Source organism: Vicia villosa, linkage group LG5, assembly GCF_029867415.1.
Source record: "Vicia villosa cultivar HV-30 ecotype Madison, WI linkage group LG5, Vvil1.0, whole genome shotgun sequence".
In the NCBI taxonomy this organism is placed as follows: Eukaryota; Viridiplantae; Streptophyta; class Magnoliopsida; order Fabales; family Fabaceae; genus Vicia; species Vicia villosa.
The window spans coordinates 11,412,292-11,435,019 of record NC_081184.1 but is presented as its reverse complement, the minus strand read 5'-3'; the positions used below and the strand labels follow the sequence as shown (position 1 = coordinate 11,435,019).

The 22,728-nt window shown below is 38.1% G+C and overlaps 1 protein-coding gene across 1 annotated transcript in view; it reads right to left on the bottom strand.

The window, feature by feature from the left end:
* The window catches only part of LOC131604200 (uncharacterized), a gene marked incomplete at its 5' end in the record, with an annotated part of 126,122 nt that overhangs the window by 78,176 nt on the left and 25,218 nt on the right, over positions 1-22,728 (bottom strand). Inside the window, one exon of the mRNA XM_058876660.1 lies at positions 6,030-6,742. Coding sequence (XP_058732643.1) covers positions 6,030-6,742 — 713 coding nt within the window. The remainder of the gene's footprint in view (positions 1-6,029; positions 6,743-22,728) is intronic.

Sequence of the window (22,728 nt, the reverse complement as noted above, 5' to 3'; positions counted from 1 at the left end):
ATTCGATCTCTCCAAATCACAATAACGATAATAGTAATTAAGAACGATAATTATGAAAACCCAATTACAATTCCATCTCTGCAAATTGCAATTGAATCAATATAGTAACCTAGGGCAAAAGTTAAATCCTTTCTTTCGATCAAAGATTCAACAATGATGTAAATTAAAAGCAAGGTTTCTTATTGATAATAAATTCAAACAATTGTTCACAGGAATTAATCAATGGTAATGTATATTCATAGGTTAACTACTACCTTAGACTCAACAAGAGGGATTTAGCTCTCCATAGACATGAAGAACATACAAGAATCAATGGAGGAATTCATCTTCATCAATAGAATGTCTTCGATTGGTAAAGAATCCACCTTCAATTGTTGTTCTCAGCTTCAGAATCAGATAGCTCTCCTAATTTCGTTCCCACAAAGTATATCTCACCACTTGGAAAACTAGGGCTTTAAAACAGAACTTTTGGGCTTTTAACGCCGAGGCCGCGGCGCGGCAACGGGCTGGCGCGGCGCGCCCCTCAAACAGAAGTATTTTCGCGGCGCGCCTAGGAACTCTCGCGGCGCGCCCTTTGTTCTTTCCATCTTTTTCTTCAGCCTTTGAGACTTCCATCTTTCTTTCCTCCTCATGTTCTTCTTAAGTTCTCATTCAGCTTAAAACCTGCAACAATAACACCCACAAGTGATTCGATTTGCTTTACGCACGACTAAACTTATTCAGTTCAATTCTTAATAAAAACCTATGGATTCATCACATTTTTGCATTGGTTTAGAGAAGAAATCACTTATATTAACACATGAATTTACCATTAATTTACTCCTAACAAACTCTCCCCAACTTAGAGTTTTGTTTATCCCTAAACAAAATTACTTACCTCCAGCAAAGTTTACCGACAATCAAGCAACACGTTTTTCAAAAAGTTTTTCTCGAGTGGTTCAATCCAGTAACTAAGTCAAATACTCCTCTTCTACCTGCAAACTCAGAATATACACATGAAACAAACGTTGAAAGCAAATTACCTCCAGAAGTTCAAAACACTACACAATTGTAATTGAATCAGCACTACTCACTCTCATCAAAAAGTATGATGAATAAAAGAGGGGTTAAACACTCATCCAAACAATTAAATCAACAAAGATCCATATCATACGTTCACCAAATTGCTCGCATCAAGTCTTGTGGAATCTGAGAATCAGAAGGTCTTTCTATGGTTGTAATGTGGTTTAGATTCAAAGAAAAGAAGATAATCAAGGGTTGTTCCTAATATAGGGAAGCATCCAATTCATAACTTATTTCTTTTTCTCTAAAACTCTAATTCTTTTACCTGTCCATCTTTTCTCATTCGTAGCTCGGTTTTTCTTTTTCACTCTTTTTTTTTTTTAGCAACCGTTATATTCTAACGTTGTTACTTCTCTTTTTTTTTTCTCAAGCTACGACTTCTTTTATCTTTCACCGATTACCATAAGTACTTACTCTTCTTTTGAATGTGACTCTCCCCAACTTGGAGATCAACCTGTATTCAGATTATATGAATGCTCCCCTACTTTCTAAAAAGGTCAAAGAGAAAACACATCACCAAATTTTATGGTTGATGGTCCAAAACAAAACTTTTTATTGAGATCAAACTCACCAGGTATTTCCTTGGTGCATATTATGATACTTACCTTGACCTCAGGCTCAAAGAATGGTTAGCAAAGGATCACACTCTCACAGAAGCAAATAAGTTTTTTTCATTGGAATAGGCTAAAAGAACTCTCAGACTCAAACAAATGCCTCAATCACTTTCACAGATTTCCACAAACGATGCAACAAACGGTTTAGCATGATACAAACACGTCAAAATAATTGATGGTCTCCTGCATATAGTAAACAATGGAAAGCTTTCCTCACAATGGTTAAGGCTAAGCCGATCCAACAAACAATGTATCATAAAGAACTTCTGACAGTATTTACTAACACCTTAAGTTTCATTGCACACATTAAGAGTTTGAGTTTAAAAATTCATACCTGCTTTGTTACTTATTGAAAAAGAGAGTGAAACTCAAAAATTTTGAACATTCACTTACTACCACTTTCATACATGTTGCTTCATTGTTGATACTTCGCTTGAGGTTCTCGCTTTGTTACGGGACTACTTACTCTAACTGGGAGGAAAAAAAAACTAAAACTGAAAGAAACAACGAATTGCAAAACTTACCATAACTTAATTCAAACAAAACAAGTCATAGTGACCACTACGGTTCACTAGAGTCTAGATCAGATAAACAGAAAACAAAACAGCAGTCTTATCATCAACTCAATTACCAACACAAAACAATTTTTCACTCACTCGTACATCTCCTCTCAACTCTCAAACAAACATGGCATCAATATCATTATCAATATCCGCCTCATTATCCTGGCCTTGGTTATTAGCCCCAGCAGTACCACCTGCATCTGCACCTGTACCCGTACCTGCATCCCCCCCAACAGGAAAAGGGTTGGTCTCCGGCCAACCACAGTAAGTGAAGTAGCTTTCCCTGGTTGGGAAAGTTCTCTCTTCAGGAGCTACAGACAGGTTCCTGAATTGTTGCTGCATAGCATCGTGCAGAAAGATCTGGGACCTCTGATTTGCTTCAAACATAGCAGAATAATAATGATGGGCTACCAGAGGGTCAAAAGGGGCTGCACTACCCTGAGGGGGTGCTGCAGAAACAGAAGGTCCAGCTGGAGGAGGATCGGTTGCTTGATCCCTGTAGTATGGTTTTGCACAAAACCTGTCAATATAAACATCATCAATAAAAGTGTTAATAACGTGATGTCCCTGTCCAGGAATTTCCACTCCGGCTTCTTTACAAAGCCCCATAATCAATCCAGGTAGTGGCAACACACATTTGGCATTAATGCCATGTTGTGTGTCACTCAATGCAGCTCGGCGCAGTTCATTCGAAAGAATGAAGGCAACATCAACAGTGTTCTCGGTCATGATGGCGGTTATCAGGAATGCCAATTCGAGCGGAACCGTGGTGACATGTGTCCTTGGCCTGATGTTGTACAGGATCACTGACAAAATGCCCCTTGCATGAATGCTCAGATCCTTCCTGTTGTAGTGGGTTGGATTTCCTTGCCGGCTAAGCTCTGGTCCTCTCCCTGGAATACAAATTGTTTCAGACATCAGCTCCACAAGATTGACGCAGTTAGTTACATTTTGTCTGTAGAAACACCTCTCATTGTCCGTCAATTGGAGGGGTTCCCCTAAAAATTCATTGATTGAAGCTCTATCAAATGCCACAGTTTTTCCTCTTACATAGGATTGATATGTGTAGGCTACTGATTCATCGGTGGTTTTGATAGCGTTTGCATAGAATTCCTTTACTATGTCATAGTCAATGACGGTGTGTGGTTCGAACACACGTTGCCAGTTCCTATTCTCAAGAAAATCCCACATAGCAGCAAAAGGACCCCCTCCTTGTCCTAAGGGGACAACCACTTTCTCAGTTAAAATGGTGCGGGAACCCAGATTCTTGAACCTGTCTGCTTGGGCCCGACCTAGAAATCTATCAGCTTGGTTTGCAGTAGCACGGGATCCTCTGGGACCAGAGCTTGTGGACTTGGTGCGCACTCTCTTGGCTGGATTCATCTGCAATTATCACAAACAATGACAGAGCAGCATAGAGGGTTAGATAAACAAAACAAAATTTGTCAACAATCTCCAGCCGCGGCGCGACTGCGGTTTCCCGCGGCGCGGCTGCGGCGCATCTAAGGGTTCCTTCCCTGCACTGAACCTTCTTTGAAGGTCCTAACGCCCTTAGTCAGACCATAGCAGAGCAATTGGGCAATAAAACAATGTCTTCTACCCTAGGGTTCACACAAATATCATTTAATTCTTAATACCTCATGCTTTAGGGTTACCTTCAAGTGAAACACAGCGGCTAGAACACAAGAGTGGAGAGTGAGGAACATACCTTGCTGTAGATTGAGTAATGATGGGCAAAAATAGCGAACTGGGTGATTGATTGGAGCTCTGAACCGGAGGTTGCGCTTTTGGACTTGGAAGTTGTAAAAGATAGAATGAGGGGGAAGTGAGAGTTTTCAAAATAAAACCTATTTTTAGCCTTGTACCGCGGCGCGCAAGCGTACCTCCGCGGCGCGCGAATACTTCTGTTTTGCGTCGCGGCGCGCGCTTAACGCCCGCGGCGCGATCCTTTTAAAAAAAATTCTTTTGGTCCTTGTTCCCCCACTTCGCTCTTTTGCAACTTCCCTTGTGCTGATGGCACCGATTGATGATAACTGAATAAACTAAAAAGATAAAAGAAAATTACTTAAATTGAAAGATGCTTACTCTGTTGGGTTGCCTCCCAACAAGCGCTTCGTTTAACGTCGCATGGCTCGACGGTTAAACCCCTTTGATTAGGAGTTCAACAGGGAGATTGTGCATACTTCTCTATCAAACTCTCCCCCAAGGTAGCTTTTTAACCGTTCTCCATTAACGGTCCAACTGTCTTTGGTCTTACCATCTTCAATAGTAATGGCCCCGTAGGGTTTAATTTCCTTGATTATAAACGGTCCTGACCACTTAGACTTCAATTTGCCTGGGAAGAGCTTGAGTCTGGAGTTGAATAGTAATACAAGGTCGCCTACCTTGAACTCTTTCTTCTTGATTCTCTTATCATGGTACCTTTTCATGTTTTCCTTATACATTTTATTAGACTCATATGCTAGGTACCTGAATTCCTCAAGTTCATGGAGTTGATTCTTCCTCTTCTTATACGCCAAACTATCATCTCTATTGAAGAAACGAAGGGCCCATAGTGCTTTGTGCTCTACCTCCACCGGTAGATGACATGCCTTACCGTAAACCATTTGAAAAGGCGATGCACCCGTTGGTGCTTTGTATGCTGTCCTATATGCCCACAAGGCATCATCTATCCTTACCGACCAGTCTTTACGAGATTCTGACACTGTCTTCTCGAGAATGTTCTTGATTGCTCGATTGGAAATCTCTGCTTGCCCGTTGGTTTGGGGATGATAAGGCGAAGCTATCTTGTGGTTGATATGATATTTGTCCAGCACTTTTGCCACCTGTTCATTAACAAAATGAGATCCACCATCGCTTATGATCACTCTAGGCATGCCAAAACGTGTGAATATGTTGCGATTTAAGAATTTTAGCACTGTTTTGGCATCCGCCTTTGGTGTAGCGATGGCTTCAACCCACTTGGAAACATAATCTACTGCAACTAAAATATATTCGTTAGCAAAAGAGGGAAGAAATGGCCCCATAAAATCAATGCCCCAACAATCAAAAACTTCTATTTCAATGATGGTTTGAAGTGGCATCTCATCCCGTTTGCTTATCCCTCCAACTCTTTGGCATTTGTCACAACTCTTTGCATGGTGATGGGCGTCTTTAAAAATTGTTGGCCAGAAAAATCCGGATTGGAGGACCTTTGTTGCTGTCCTCCATCCATTAAAATGACCACCACTTGGTGAATTATGACAATGCCACAAGATTTGTTGGGCTTCTTCTTCAGTCACACATCTTCTTAGAATTCCATCCTTACCTATCTTGAACAAGTATGGGTCGTCCCACACATAGTACTTTGCATCGGCTAACAACTTTTTCTTTTTGTTCCAGTCAAAGTCCTCCGGTATCATACCGGTTGCTTTATGATTAGCCAAATCGGCGAACCATGGTCTTGTTTGTATTTCAAAAAGTTGTTCATCCGGGAATGTCTCATTTATTTCAGCTTCTTGGTTGGTGACATTTACATTGACCAACCGAGATAAATGGTCTGCTACCACATTCTCTGACCCTTTTTTATCCCGGATTTCTATGTCAAACTCTTGTAAGAGAAGGACCCAACGAATGAGTCTTTGCTTCGAATCCGGTTTGGTGAGCAAATATTTTATTGCTGCATGGTCAGTATAAATCACCACTTTTGACCCAATGAGATAGGATCTGAATTTTTCAAGAGCATACACTATAGCTAAAAATTCTTTTTCTGTGGTAGCATAGTTGACTTGAGCGTCATTTAGCACCTTGCTTGCATAGTGTATGACATGAAAAAATTTTCCTTTCCGTTGGCCTAACACCGCACCTATGGCATAGTCGCTAGCATCACACATCAGTTCAAAATGGTTTTTCCAATCTGGTGCTACTATCACAGGTGCGGTGGCTAGCCTTTCTTTCAGGTCATTGAAGGCTTTAACACAAGATTCATCAAAATTAAAACACGTACCTTGGTTGAGTAGATTACTCAAAGGCTTGGCAATCTTGGAAAAATCTTTAACAAACCTTCTGTAGAATCCTGCATGACCTAAAAAGCTTCGTACTCCTTTGACATTGATTGGAGGTGGGAGTTTTGAAATTACCTCCACCTTGGCTTGGTCTACTTCAAGTCCCCTTGAAGATACTTTGTGTCCGAGTACAATTCCTTCTGTTACCATAAAATGGCACTTCTCCCAATTAAGAATCAAGTTGGTCTCAATACACCTTTCAAGTGCCACGTCCAGATTATTCAGGCATGTATCAAATGTCTTTCCGAACACTGAAAAGTCATCCATGAATACCTCAATACTCTTTTCAATAAGGTCAGAGAATATGGCTTGCATGCATCGTTGAAAGGTTGCTGGGGCATTGCATAGTCCAAATGGCATCCTCCTATATGCGAAGATTCCAAATGGACATGTAAATGCTGTCTTCTCATGATCTTCTGGGTTGACTACGATTTGATTGTATCCGGAATATCCATCCAGAAAGCAATAGTAATTCTGCCCCGATAATCTCTCAAGCATTTGATCCATGAATGGTAATGGAAAGTGGTCTTTTCTCGTTGCTTTATTGAGTCTCCGGTAATCTATGCACATGCGCCACCCGGTCACAGTTCTAGATGGTATGAGTTCATTCTTGTCATTCCGGATTACCGTCATGCCTCCCTTCTTTGGAACAACTTGTACCGGACTTACCCATGCACTATCAGAAATTGGGTAAATCATTCCTGCTTCAAGGAGTTTGATTACCTCTTTCCTTACTACCTCTTTCATTGTTGGGTTCAGTCTTCGTTGTGGTTGGGCCACTGGTTTGAAGTCTTCTTCTAACATAATCTTGTGCATGCAATATGCGGGGCTGATACCTTTCAAATCTGCTAATACCCATCCGATTGCTGCTTTATTCTTTTGAAGGATTTGTATGAGTCTTGCCTCTTCGGTCGCATTTAACTTTGAGCTAATAACGACCGGCTTTCTTCCTTCTTCATCTAAAAATACATATTTCAAATGAGTTGGAAGCACTTTTAATTCTAACTTCGACTCTTTCACTTCTTTTTTCAGCTCCAAATCCTCCACTTTGTCTTCTTTGTTGGATGTGTTGCCACCTTTCTCTAATTCTTTTAGAAACAACTCAATTTCTTTTTCTTCTTCTTGAGTGAGTACATTGAATGACTCAACAAGAGACCTCTCTAAAGGGTTAGAAAGATGAATTTGGCTTGCTACTTCTTCGACACTTGTTTCAGTTACATCCATGCGAAAGCAATCGTTCTTGTCTTTGGGTTGTTTCATGGCATCAAAGAGGTTAAAACATACCTCTTCATCTTGGACTCTTAGCTTCATTATACCGTCATCGATGTCAATCATCATCCGGGCTGTTTTCATGAATGGTCTTCCAAGAATGATAGGTGAGACTTTATCTTCTTCCATATCGATTACCACAAAATCTACCGGAAACAAAAATTTGTCAACTTTCACTAACATGTCTTGTGCAATTCCATATGGGAGAGTGGTAGACTTGTCAGCTAGTTGCAGAGTCATTCTTGTTGCTTTCATCTCAATATTTCCCAGCCGCTTTACTATTGATAAAGGAATTAAATTTATGCTGGATCCGAGATCAATCAATCCATTCCCAATATTTTGATTCCCTATTGTAACCGGTAAAGTGACTCTTCCAGGATCTCTCGCCTTTTGAGGAAGACGCGATATGATAGCACTACATTGTGCATCAAGTATAACAACCTCTTCTTCTTCCGGTCTTTTCTTCTTTGTCAAGATATCTTTCATGAATTTCGCATATTTTGGCATTTGGGCAATAGCTTCAGAGAATGGAATATTAATTTGTAGCTGCTTAAAAATTTCCATAAACCTGGCATATTGTCTAGCGTTGTCTTTCTTTGAAGGAGCATGAGGATATGGCAAATGTTGACTCGGAATCGTGTTGTTCGCCATCTTATCTTTAGCACTCCTTCTTTTTAATTTCTCCTTCTTGACTTCTCTACTCAAATCTTCCTCTTCATCCCCCTTTCTAATAATTTCATATTCTTCATCTTCTCCATCATGTTTTTCATCTTCTTTTTCTTTATCGTCTTCAACCTCATTAGTTTTCGTTTCATCCTTGCCACCTTTTTGTCCAGACCTTGTTACCACTGCTTTGCAATGTTCTCTTGGGTTCTCTTGAGTGTTGGCCGAGAAAGTTGCATTTGATTGACGGGTTGCAATCTGCTTAGCAAGTTGGCCCACTTGAGTTTCTAAACTCTTTATAGCCGCTTCTTGATTCTTCTGATTTATTACTGATGTTTGAATGAACTGATTCACTGTCTCCTCTAACTTGGATTGTCCTCCTTGCTGTTGTTGTGGTGGTTGAGTGTATGGTTGAAATGCTTGTTGTTGATACCCTTGATTCGGTGGCCTTTGTTGGTACCCTTGATTGTTATATCTTGGGGGATAACCTTGTTGGTATGGCTGATTCTGATATTGATTCTGCCTTTGTCCTTGGTTATTATTCATGTAATTCACTTCTTCTTCTTGCACTGGTGGACAGAATCCTGTTTGATGATCTCCCTTGCACAATTCGCACTTAGCAACTTGATATGAATTAGATACCCAGTTCAGCTCCTTGATCTGTTGTGGTAATTTATACATTTGTTGTGTCAAAAGTTCCACTTGTGACGTTAGCAATTTGTTCTGAGCAAGTAGAGCATCACTGTTGTTCAACTCTAACATTCCGGGTTTCTTATCTCTTACCGTTCGATCATGATTGCCTTGACGATCATTTAGAGCCATTCGCTCTATTATCTGAGTAGCTTCTTCAGGTGTTTTGGACATGAGAGAACCACCAGCTGTGGCGTCCAAAAGTGTCTTGTTTGTAGCTGTGAGACCGTTACGGAACATATGGATTTGGTCAACGTCTGAAAAACCGTGTCCTTTGCACTTTCTCAACATAGCTTTATACCTTTCCCATGCTTCATTCAAAGATTCATTACTACCTTGAGAAAATACTGCTATTGCTGTTTTTGCTTCGAAGAATCGGTTTTGAGAGTAAAACCTTTCCAGAAATTTTTCTTCCAATGTGTTCCAATTTGTCATCACTACCTCGGGTTGATCCAGATACCAATCCTTTGCCTTAGATAGCAAAGAGTGTGGGAACAACCTCTTAAATAATGCTTCCTCATCAGCTTGAGCGACACCCGTAGTACCCGCTAACTCATAGAATCGAGTAAGATGCGTGTACGGGTCTTCATGGTCCAATCCGGCGAAAGGACTTGCACAAATAAATTGTATGATACCGGTCTTCAGTTCTGTCGGTCGCCCGTTGGCGGCAGTTCTCGCGAACTGAGGATTGAGTCTTGGACTATTAGCACATGGACCATTAGCAGCCATGTTGCCAACAGTAGGTTGTATAAAAACTTCCGGTTCTTCCTCCGTGAATAGTTCGTGAAAGAAGAATCCTTCTTGCGACTCGTCAATGGTTTCAAGTTGTTGTGACGATGTCGCGGTTGCGTTGTCTCTTGCTTTTGCTATGTTCGCTCTTTTTCGTGCTTTGCTATTTAACCTCCTAGCGGTCCTTTCGATCTCGGGATCAAAAAGAAGTTGATCGCTAGAAACTTTGCTGCGCATACACAATCTTCTGCAAAACTAGCAAACACGTGAAACAACCAAATAGAGAAAATAAAAATTAAAACTCAAAATAAGAACTATTGCAATGCATGCAATATTGACACCAATCCCCGGCAACGGCGCCAATTTGTTGAAAGTATTTGTGGGTAAATATTTTCGGTAATATATCGTATCCATAGGGATTGGTTAATATCACTGCCGTTCTATAGTTGTTTATTTTGAGTTAAGAAATTTGGTTTGGTTTGTTTTATACTAATAATAATATCAAAAGCAAATAATAAAATAAAAGCAAGTAAAGGACTTTGTGTTAACAATTAAAGAAAGATGTTGAGTCTTTAGGGTTCATCAACCTAATCCTATACAATCATCAGTTAATTCCCAATAGAACAATCCTTTGAATCATTATCTTCACTTATCCTCAAATAAGATTCCATGTCTGCAAATCAAATTAGATAACTTTTACCGGTATGAGATTCGATCTCTCCAAATCACAATAACGATAATAGTAATTAAGAACGATAATTATGAAAACCCAATTACAATTCCATCTCTGCAAATTGCAATTGAATCAATATAGTAACCTAGGGCAAAAGTTAAATCCTTTCTTTCGATCAAAGATTCAACAATGATGTAAATTAAAAGCAAGGTTTCTTATTGATAATAAATTCAAACAATTGTTCACAGGAATTAATCAATGGTAATGTATATTCATAGGTTAACTACTACCTTAGACTCAACAAGAGGGATTTAGCTCTCCATAGACATGAAGAACATACAAGAATCAATGGAGGAATTCATCTTCATCAATAGAATGTCTTCGATTGGTAAAGAATCCACCTTCAATTGTTGTTCTCAGCTTCAGAATCAGATAGCTCTCCTAATTTCGTTCCCACAAAGTATATCTCACCACTTGGAAAACTAGGGCTTTAAAACAGAACTTTTGGGCTTTTAACGCCGAGGCCGCGGCGCGGCAACGGGCTGGCGCGGCGCGCCCCTCAAACAGAAGTATTTTCGCGGCGCGCCTAGGAACTCTCGCGGCGCGCCCTTTGTTCTTTCCATCTTTTTCTTCAGCCTTTGAGACTTCCATCTTTCTTTCCTCCTCATGTTCTTCTTAAGTTCTCATTCAGCTCAAAACCTGCAACAATAACACCCACAAGTGATTCGATTTGCTTTACGCACGACTAAACTTATTCAGTTCAATTCTTAATAAAAACCTATGGATTCATCACATTTTTGCATTGGTTTAGAGAAGAAATCACTTATATTAACACATGAATTTACCATTAATTTACTCCTAACAGATGGTAGAGCTTCTTAAAGAGTATGTTGACATTTTTGCGTGGTCCTACCAAGATATGCCTGGGTTGGACACAGATATTGTGGAGCATCGTTTGCCGTTGAAACCAGAATGTCCTCCTGTCAAGCAAAAGTTAAGAAGGAGTCATCCTGATATGGCAGAAAAGATCAAGAATGAGGTCTTGAAACAGATAGATGCAGGTTTCCTTGTCACTTCTGTGTATCCTCAATGGATTGCCAATATTGTGCCTGTTCCAAAGAAAGACGGAAAAGTTCGCATGTGCGTTGATTATAGAGATTTGAACAAAGCCAGTCCGAAAGATGATTTTCCTCTACCTCACATTGATATGTTGGTAGATAGCACTGCAAAGTTTGAAGTTTTCTCCTTTATGGATGGTTTTTCAGGATACAACCAGATTAAGATGGCACCTGAAGACATGGAAAAGACAACCTTTATTACACCATGGGGGACATTCTGTTACAAAGTGATGCCATTTGGGTTGAAGAATGCTGGTGCGACATATCAGAGAGCCATGACTACTCTTTTCCATGATATGATGCACAAAGAAATTGAGGTTTATGTGGATGACATGATTGCCAAGTCCCAGTCAGAGGAGGGGCACATGGAAGATCTTTTAAAGTTGTTTCAGCGTTTGAGAAAGTATCATCTCCGCTTAAATCCAAACAAATGCACGTTTGGTGTCCGTTCTGGAAAGTTATTGGGTTTCGTTGTCAGTCAGAGAGGAATTGAAGTAGATCCTGATAAAGTCAAAGCAATTCAGGAAATGCCAGCACCAAAGACTGAGAAACAAGTGAGAGGTTTCCTCGGACGTCTGAATTATATCTCCAGGTTCATTTCCAATATGACTGCTACCTGTGAGCCGATCTTCAAGCTTTTAAAGAAAAATCAGGGATGTGTGTGGAATGAAGATTGTCAAAAAGCTTTTGACAACATCAAAGAATATCTGCTTGAACCTCCCATTTTGCTCCCTCCAGTTGAGGGAAGACCTTTGATTATGTATCTCACAGTGCTGGAAAACTCAATGGGATGTGTGTTGGGTCAGCATGACGAGTCTGGTCGAAAAGAGTATGCAATATACTACCTTAGCAAAAAGTTTACCGAGTGCGAAACAAGATACTCGCTGCTTGAGAAAACTTGCTGTGCTTTGGTGTGGGCTGCTCGCCGACTGAGACAGTATATGTTGAACCACACCACCCTATTGATCTCCAAAATGGATCCAATTAAGTATGTATTTGAGAAACCTGCATTAACTGGAAGAATTGCTCGCTGGCAAATGTTGCTATCAGAATATGATATTGAATATCGAGCTCAGAAAGCTGTGAAAGGAAGTGTGTTGGCAGAGTACCTCGCTCACCAACCAATTGATGATCATCGATCTATCAGAATGGACTTCCCAGATGAAGATATAATGTATTTGAGATCTCAAGATTGGGATGAACCATTGCCAGAAGAAGGGCCGGATCCCGAATCCAAATGGGGTTTGATTTTTGATGGAGCTTCTAATGTTCATGGCCATGGAATTGGCGCCATTATCATCACTCCACATGGATCGCATGTTCCTTTCACTGCAAGGATATGTTTTGATTGTACAAATAATATTGCTGAGTATGAAGCTTGCATCATGGGACTTGAAGAGGCCATTAATCTGAGAATTAAGATTCTTGATGTTTATGGAGATTCTGCACTTGTGATTAATCAGATTAAAGGAGAATGGGAAACTCGTCATCCTGGTTTAATTCCTTACAAAGATTATGCCAGAAGGTTATTGACATTCTTCAACAAAGTTGAATTCCACCACATCCCTCGAGATGAGAATCAGATGGCCGATGCTTTAGCCACATTGTCTTCCATGTACAAGGTGAATTTCCATAATGAGGAACCTCAGATTACAATCAGACGTCTTGATAGACCTGCTCATGTATTTGTAGTTGAGGAAGCAACAAATGAAAAGCCTTGGTATTTCGATATTAAGCACTTCCTTCAGACTCAAGAGTACCCACTTGGGGCATCAAATAAAGACAAGAAAACTTTGAGGAGATTGGCTGGCAGTTTCTTCATCAATGCTGATGTTTTGTATAAAAGGAATTATGACATGGTCTTGCTCAGATGCGTGGATAGACACGAAGCAGACATGTTGATGCATGAAATTCATGAAGGTTCTTTCGGTACCCATGCCAATGGACATTCGATGGCTAAAAAGATGCTTAGAGCAGGTTACTATTGGTTGACAATGGAATCTGATTGCTACAAGTTTGTAAAGAAGTGTCACAAGTGTCAAGTGTATGCTGACAAGATTCATGTGCCTCAGACACTTCTCAATGTTATTTCTTCCCCATGGCCTTTCTCTATGTGGGGTATTGATATGATTGGCATGATTGAACCCAAGGCTTCGAATGGACATCGATTCATCCTGGTAGCAATCGATTACTTCACCAAGTGGGTAGAAGCTGCTTCATATGCTAATGTGACAAAGCAAGTTGTGGTCAGATTTATCAAGAACAACATCATTTGCAGATATGGTGTACCGAGCAAGATCATTACTGATAATGGCTCAAATCTGAACAATAGCATGATGAGAGAACTGTGTGAAAGCTTCAAGATTGAACATCACAACTCTTCGCCTTATAGGCCAAAGATGAATGGAGCTGTTGAAGCAGCAAATAAAAATATTAAGAAGATTGTGCAAAAGATGGTTGTCACGTACAAGGACTGGCATGCGATGCTCCCATTTGCTTTGCATGGGTACCGTACATCTGTTCGTACTTCAACAGGGGCAACTCCCTTTTCTTTGGTTTATGGTATGGAAGCAGTGCTCCCTATTGAGGTTGAGATTCCATCATTGAGAATTTTAATGGAAACCAAGTTATCTGAGGCTGAATGGTGTCAGAGCAGGTTTGATCAATTGAATTTGATAGAAGAAAAGAGAATGACGGCTTTATGTCATGGTCAGTTTTACCAGAAGAGAATGAAGAAAGCATTTGATAAGAAAGTTCGACCTCGTGTATTCAGAGAAGGCGACCTCGTGCTCAAAAGGATCTTGTCTTTCACCTCCGATTCAAGGGGCAAGTGGACTCCTAATTTTGAAGGACCATATGTTGTTAAGAAAGCCTTCTCTGGCGGTGCATTAATTCTTGCAACCATGGATGGAGAGGAGCTCCCACGTCCCGTGAATGCTGATGTAGTCAAGAAATACTTCGCCTAAATAATAAAAGAACAGCTCGCTAAGTTGAAAACCCGAAAGGGCAGCTTAGGCAAAAAAGAGCGTCTCGGTGGACTGAAAACCCGAAAGGGCGGTCCAGGCAAAAATTAGAGACATAAACAGAATAAAATACCCGGTGGACTGAAAACCCGAAAGGGCGGTCCAGGCAAAAGTTAGGGATTCATGGCAAGTAACTACATCAGACAAGACTTGATCATCAGCAGTCATCTGTTTATCATGAAGAAGTTCGACACTTTTCAACGGAAGCCTTTGCTCAGGAGTTCCCAGTTGAGAGAGAGGATGGGGTCATTACATTTCAATGTACCTTTTCCACAGAATTACCACTTTCCAAACTTTGTAATAATCCATGGGGTCTTGCCTTTTGCAGGCTACCATTCTATTAAGAAAGTTTGAGCCTTTACTTTTCATTTGGCAATATTATTTCTTTCATATCTTCAAAATGTCATTTATTGTTGATAGTAATTTTTGAAACAAAAAGAAAATTGATTTCAACAAAATCCTTTTTGAAAATTATAAAAGAATTTTTACTTTGATTCATGAGTGCATTACCAGGAATGAATATTTTGATGTATTCATATGCAGAAGAATGTATGCACCTTTGGCCTGGTTCGAATATGGTTTAGAACTCAATTATTGCGTTCTCTCAACTTCAAAATTACCTAGCCTTCAAAAGATTGATAGCAATTTCTGCTATGATTTGGGACATGCCTGATTATGTCATCTTTGAACATCATCTCTTTCATCGCCAGTGGTACGTCGATGAATTATCTCCTTATATCATCAGTGGTACGGTGGTATATCTCCTTAATACCTTCAGTGGAACGTGGGTATGTGTTATCGTCAGTGGTACGGCGGTACATCTCTTTCATCGTCAGTGGTACGTCGATGAATTATCTCCTTTTATATCATCAGTGGTACGGTGGTATATCTCCTTAATACTTTCAGTGGAACGTGGGTATGTGTTATCGTCAGTGGTACGGCGATACATCTCTTTCATCGTCAGTGGTACGTCGATGAATTATCTCCTTATATCATCAGTGGTACGGTGGTATATCTCCTTAATACCTTCAGTGGAACGTTGGTATGTGTTATCGTCAGTGGTACGGCGATACATCTCTTTCATCGTCAGTGGTACGTCGATGAATTATCTCCTTATATCATCAGTGGTACGGTGGTATATCTCCTTAAAACCTTCAGTGGAACGTTGGTATGTGTTATCGTCAGTGGTACGGCGGTACATCTCTTTCATCGTCAGTGGTACGTCGATGAATTATCTCCTTATATCATCAGTGGTACGGTGGTATATCTCCTTAATACCTTCAGTGGAACGTGGGTATGTGTTATCGTCAGTGGTACGGCGATACATCTCTTTCATCGTCAGTGGTACGTCGATGAATTATCTCCTTTTATATCATCAGTGGTACGGTGGTATATATCTCTTTCATGCCTCCAGTGGAACGTTGGTATGTGTTATCGTCAGTGGTACGGCGGTACATCTCTTTCATCGTCAGTGGTACGTCGATGAATTACATCTCCTTATATCATCAGTGGTACGGTGGTATATATCTCTTTCATGCCTCCAGTGGAACGTTGGTATGTGTTATCGTCAGTGGTACGTCGATGAATCATTTCCTTCTATATCATCAGTGGTACGGTGGTATATATCTCTTCATGCCTTCATTGGAACGTTGGTATGTGTTATCGTCAGTGGTACGGCGGTACATCTTTTCATCAGTGGTACGATGGTCTGATTTCTGTTAACAGATGATGGGTATTCAGATACATACTTTCTCATCCCCAGTGAAAGAGGATGACCCCTTTTCTCATCCCCAGTGAAAGAGGATGCTATAACCTCTCTGACGCGAAGTGTTTCCCTCAGAGAAATTTCTTTTCCCACTAAAGTTCCGTCTCCAACAAAGTCTTGCCTTCCCCAGAGGAGTTCCTACTTGCAGGACATTTGTTTCCCCAGCGGAGTTATATCAAGACATTTGTTTTCCCCAGTGGATCACTTGTTACCCCCCAGTGTTGTCATGCTTTATTATCATCACATGCATTCATTAACATTGCATTGCATCTTAGGATCAAAAATTGTGTTTTATATATTTAAGTCTCTTCGATTTTTGTCAAAAACGAAGATTTCCAATCATCGTATTTCCAAATCGAAGAAACTTAAATAGGGGCATCTGTCATACCCCAATTTTTGACCCTAAGATCCTATGTCATTCATATCACAATCACTAATCAAGAGCTTCACTTGGAAGTTTTGTTTACGGTGTTGTACTCACCTCATCAATGAGAGGGACCATCAAGCACCAATGATTGTGTATCTTGTATGCTTATTATACTAACCCAAATACCAAAAATATTGCTTTGTTTCTTTGTAGGCTTTTGTTTTGTAGGTACCAAGCCAAGACATGCAATAAACAAGGCATTTTTCACATTTTTGACTGATGAAATCGATTTCCCTACTGGGTAAATCGATTTCCCTGCAGCAATCTTCATCAAAATCACATTCTGGACAGCATGAAATCGATTTCCCTCCTGGGTAAATCGATTTCCCTAGTGTATTTTGCGCCAATTTCTCTTCTGGAACAGAGTGAAATCGATTTCACCCCTGGGGAAATCGATTTCCTTCAGGCAAAATTCAAAAAAATATAAGGAGGGAAGCTTGACATCATTTTGGCACCTTTTTATTTGATCATTTTACCAATTTTCCACCTCATCAAAATTAATCCCTTCATTAAACCCACTTAAACCTCATTTTACCATTTTTTACCATTTAAACACCACTTTAATCATCAATTAAACACAAGCTAATTACCAAACACAAAATAACCAAATTGCCACTACTCTTGCTCCAATTCTATAAATAGAGGCCTTGCCTCTCTCATTTCTCAAGCTTTGAGAGCCAACAAATCCCTTGCAATTTCTCTCCTCATCCCTACCAAATTCACCAAAGCTCTTTTTCTTTCATAAAGTTTGTGAGTCACATCTTGAACCTCACAAACTTTGAGCTAAACCACCATCCATTTCACTCTTTTTTTCTTCAATTGTTGAGAGATCAAGATTTGTGTTGGTGATTCTTGAAGTAGATCCAAGTTTGTGCAAGATTTGGTAATTTTTCTTCATCCTTTTTGTGTATCATGATGTAGATCCTTTGTGGTTTGTGTTCAATGCATCTTTGATGCTATATTGGTGCTATTTGTTGTTGATTTGATGGAAAATTCGTGCTCCAATTGATGTGTGATCATAAGGTGTTTGTATGTTTGTTCAAGTCAAGTTTTATGCCTCTAAATGCTGTTTTTGCTGGATTTTGCACTGAGGAAATCGATTTCCTTAAGGCTGAAATCGATTTCCTGCTGAACGTAACTTGTTTTTTTGAAAACTGCACTATGGAAATCTATTTCCCCCTGCATGAAATCGATTTCCTGCTGGCAGAATGTGGTTTTTTGCCTCTTTTATGCTTGTTTTGGTTTCCTACTTCCTCCACTTCATTAATATCATTGGATCTAGGATATTGATAGGTTTGAAATGACCTAATCCATAATATTAGATGAATGATATTAATGATAGTGTGAGTTGATTATCTTTTATGTTTTCATTCTTATTTTCATCTTATCTTTCTTTTGATCGATGAAAGTCTTGACATCTTGAGAATTCTATGAATTCTTGATAAAGACTAGATCAATTTGTTTCTATTCTTATCTTTTTCATCTTGTTTTCTTTTGATCGATGAAAGTCTTAACATCTTGAGAATTCTATGGATTCTTGATGAAGACTAGATCAATTTGCGTTCATTCTTATCTTTTCATCTTATTTGCTTTTGATCGATGAAAGTCTTAACATCTTGAGAATTCTATGGATTCTTGATGAAGACTAGATCAATTTGTTTTCATTCTTATGATTATCTTTTGTGAATTTTATTCTTCTTCCTTCATTTCATTAATATCATTGGATCTAGGATGTTGATAGGTTTGAAAGAACCAAATCCATAATATTAGATGAATGATATTAATGATAGTGTGAGTTGATTATCTTTATGCATTTTATCTTCTCCTTCTCCTTTTTTTTCTTTTGATCGATGAAAGTCTTAATACTTTGAGAATTCTTATGGATTCTTAGTAAAGACTAGATCGTTACCTATTTTCTTTTCGTGCGGTATTGCTTTCGGAAGGCGATCTACATATCGTTCTTCTCGCATGCATTAGCACATAAAGTTTTGACCGGCCTCGTTGTAGGGTGATTTCTATATAAATCACTTGGCGATCTGCTTAACATAGCGCAATATTTCGTGTCCCGAATAAAAAAGATCAAATATGGAAGAGAATTGTATGCGGTTGATTTAAGACTTGTGGAGGTTTTTTATCGTGTAGTCGCTATGATTTTATCAAGCTTCTGATAAGCCCCATTGACTTTAAATCCGAGTACATCATTCACTCACCATAGATCTTCCTACTAACTTTGATAACATACTTGACAAGTTTCAAGATGGTTATCTTTAACATTTAACAACTAACTTTAATTTCCGCTCTTTATATTACCGCTCTTTATATTACCGCTCTTTATATTTCTCGCTTTATCATTTCATCATATTTACTTTCCGCCATTTTCCCTTTGTCCACTTGGACTTATGTTTATGCTTCCGTCATTTTTTCTTTGTCCACTTGGACCATACTTTACTTTTATGCTAATACACTAATAAATAACCAAAATCTAAAAAATACATAAGGCTCTCTTTGGACTATCGGTTACTATCCCTAGCATTGTGGAGATTCGGACTTATGGACCTAGTGCCTCTGGACTTTTATTCTGTTGTTACTCTGCTGTTATTCTGTCTGTCTGGCATTGGATTGTTGTCTGTTTGTATGTGCAGGTATTTCCTTGAAAGCCCTTGATGGTTAATTCTAAGGCATTGAGATAAGGATTTTACCCGAAAACAGCCGTTACTCTGCCTGATTTTCGTCAGAATCTTAATGTGCTTAATGAAAAGTGCTGCTAAGACAATAAGTTCATCTGGATCCCCCAAGTGTTAATGTGTTGGTATTGATAATTCCAAAGGATGGGAAATCTACCTTGACTCATAATGTCAAGTGTTGGCTTCTTCTTCGGTTAGACCATTTCTTTCCTTAGCTTTTATTTTACGCAATAGGATAGCCTCTTCATCTCCTCCCATTCTTAAATTTTCAAAATCTCCTCCCTTTTTCAAAAACCTTCTTATGTTTGCAACTTTTTCAAAACCTCTTTCTTAAAAATATCTTTCGCCCTTAGTGGCTTTTCTTCAAAAGTTTAGACACCGTTAATTGTCGAAACGAGTGGTTATACCCCACGATTTTGAAATTGATTGATAATAACGAGATCTTTTCCGCGTGAGAGAGCTAGTGGCATACTCGTTGATTTTATCCGAGTTGGAGCCCTTCTTTCATTTGCGATGCAAAGAACTTGTTTGTTCTCATGCTCGAGATCAATGGCTGAGTATTTCTCTCTAACGACACCAAAGTGTTTATTCGTTTTAAAAACGTTTTTCCCAAAAAGCGGAACTACATTAGCTCTGACTTCTCCATTGCACCGAGGAGGTATGTAGCCCAAAGCTTAACGCTTTGCCGAGCTTATTTTAAAAATAAAACAAACCGTTTTTTTAGCACACACACACACACAGATTTTCAAAAAGGTTCCCGTGGAGTACCACGGATATGAGGGGTGCTTTAAACCTTCCCCTCATATAATCAACACCCGAACCTGAGTTCTCTTTCTTGTTTTTAAAACAAAACTTTGGGTTTTACGTTCTTTTCCCTTTTCCTTTGAAAAAATAAAGCGCGGTGGCGATTTCAAAACGGAATATTGATTCGAGTCAATCCCATGGCTTCGATGTCAGATTTTCCCCGCTACAGTATCCTATCACTCATTACACTGAACGGCAAGTTATTTCCTTTATTTATGATAGTTGTCAAAGAGGTTTTAGGTTTGAAATTCTTGATGAATTCAGATGGGCCACTTATTGACATTCTTTTCCTGCTGCTACTCACTCTCTCTGTCGATCTACTACTACACTTTGCTTGCTTCCTTAATTTTGATTCGCGATAATATTCCCTAGATTTTGAAAAAATGAATTTCAAAGAGTCAAAATTTGTATCACATCCATGTACATCTCCTCATAAATTTGAACTAGCACTTCCTGAAAATTTATGACATTTGAGAATAAGAATAGCTATTAGCGATGAAAAGCCAAGAATTAAAATTTACTTAGCAACTTACCGCATTTGGAATAAACTTTTCCAAGTTAATAACAATTTCACCAATATTTTAGTCACACAACAAACCAATTTTTCCTTCACTAAATACAATAAACTTGGTAGATAAATAGTTCAATTTTTCTATGACCTACAAAGAAATACAAAAATTTTCAGATTGAAGTAAAAGATATGTTTTTTTATTAAAAGAATGAATATATATAAAACTTTTAGCATCAGGAATCTACTATACAAACAATTAATAAAAGATTGACCAATCTAACCATTATGCCCTTAGTTAAAAATTTCTTTACAAATAAAAAAGGGCAATTCGGTAACTAACAAAATCACATATCACTTTTTCAACCTTTCAATAACCAAGCGCCAATTGTCGGCCTCTCATTGGTCCAACTTTTTAACTTTTCAATAACCAACTTTTTCTCCCCAACACACTTTTTCTCTCTCTTACTTAAATTTTCAAATTTCTTTCACATTTCATTTTCCCACACTTTCTTACTTTCATTTTAATTTTTTTTCATTTAATCACAAAAATTATTAATAATCTATTTTTTTAACTTTAATAAAATTAAATATTTATTTATCTCACGGGTCACTATTAATACAATATTTAATTTATTTTAATCGATCATTACACACTTTCTCTTTCTTAATTAAAATTTCAAATTTCTCTCAAATTTTCTTCCCACACTTTCTTACTTTCATTTTAATTTTTTTTCTCTATTTATGTATCAACTCTAAAAAATAATTTATTTTTTAATTTTAATAAAATTAAAAATATTGGAATATCACGGGTCATTATCAACATAATACTTTTTTTTTATTTTAATCAATCATTGTTTTTATTAGAGAGATAATATCTTTATTTTTAAATTTTTTTTCTTTTCTTCATTTCACGATTTTTTTAAAGATTATTTAATACGATTAAATTCATATGATTATTTTTCATTTTACATTTATATTTAAATATATTTTATATCAGATCAAATAAATTTTTTATTTCACAGGTCATTATCAACAAAGTATCTATTTTATTTTAATCAACAATTACTATAAATTGAGAGATAATTTTTAAATGTTAAAATTTCATTTTTTTTATCTTCATCTTTCAAATTCTTTTTTATATAATTATTTAATATAATTAAATTTATATAATATTTTTCATTTGTAATTAAATCATTTATTAAAAATTTATATGTATCTAATTAATTTCATACAATATTAAATAAATTTACTCGTGCGGAAGCACGAGTATCTTACTAGTGCTAGTTAAACGAAGTACAGATACAAAGGCCAACTTGATGGGAAAACGGCAACCAAACTGCCACCACAGACCACCAAAACAAATAAACCACAGAACTAAAACCAAACACTACTGATACAACCACATAACATAACTGAATTGCTGCATGGGACAAAACTCAAAACCTATTACCCAACTACTGCTATATATCAACGAAGCCGTTACCACAAGGCAAACCGAAAGACTCAATACCGACTCAAACTAAAAGATGATTGGATCAAATTATGCAAATAAATATAGTATATACTTGTACCTCTTTCTCTGAGGCCTCTTTTGAATACTTTTGGTTTAGCCTCTTCACCATAAGATAACCATCGGATTCTGAAAAATAACACTTGAATTTTATCTCACCGTATTGTTTAGTGAACCAAACACCCACTTTAAAAATGCGTTTCAAACTGATAGGATTTGGTGTAGAAAGAACATGGATTATGAGTTATTGGCTCATGATCTACAAAATAAACGCCACTATTATCTCTACCAGAGGCGAATCCAGACATAATATTTTGGTGTGGCTACGATATAAAAGAACTATGAACAAAATTACTAAAACTAAGAAATAACATTTTTCTTTTTTTTGAATCGGCAAAATTTATTATTCAGGATTGTAACCGCACACAAGAAGTACCCCAGTACAAGACTATCAGCTTAGGGAAATAAACTGCTAACAAAACAAAGTAAACAAGACACTAACAATTAAAGCATTGTAAATCCAAATTAGAAATGTAACTAGAGTATACTATAAAGACGCCAACTATTATGTTACATTTCC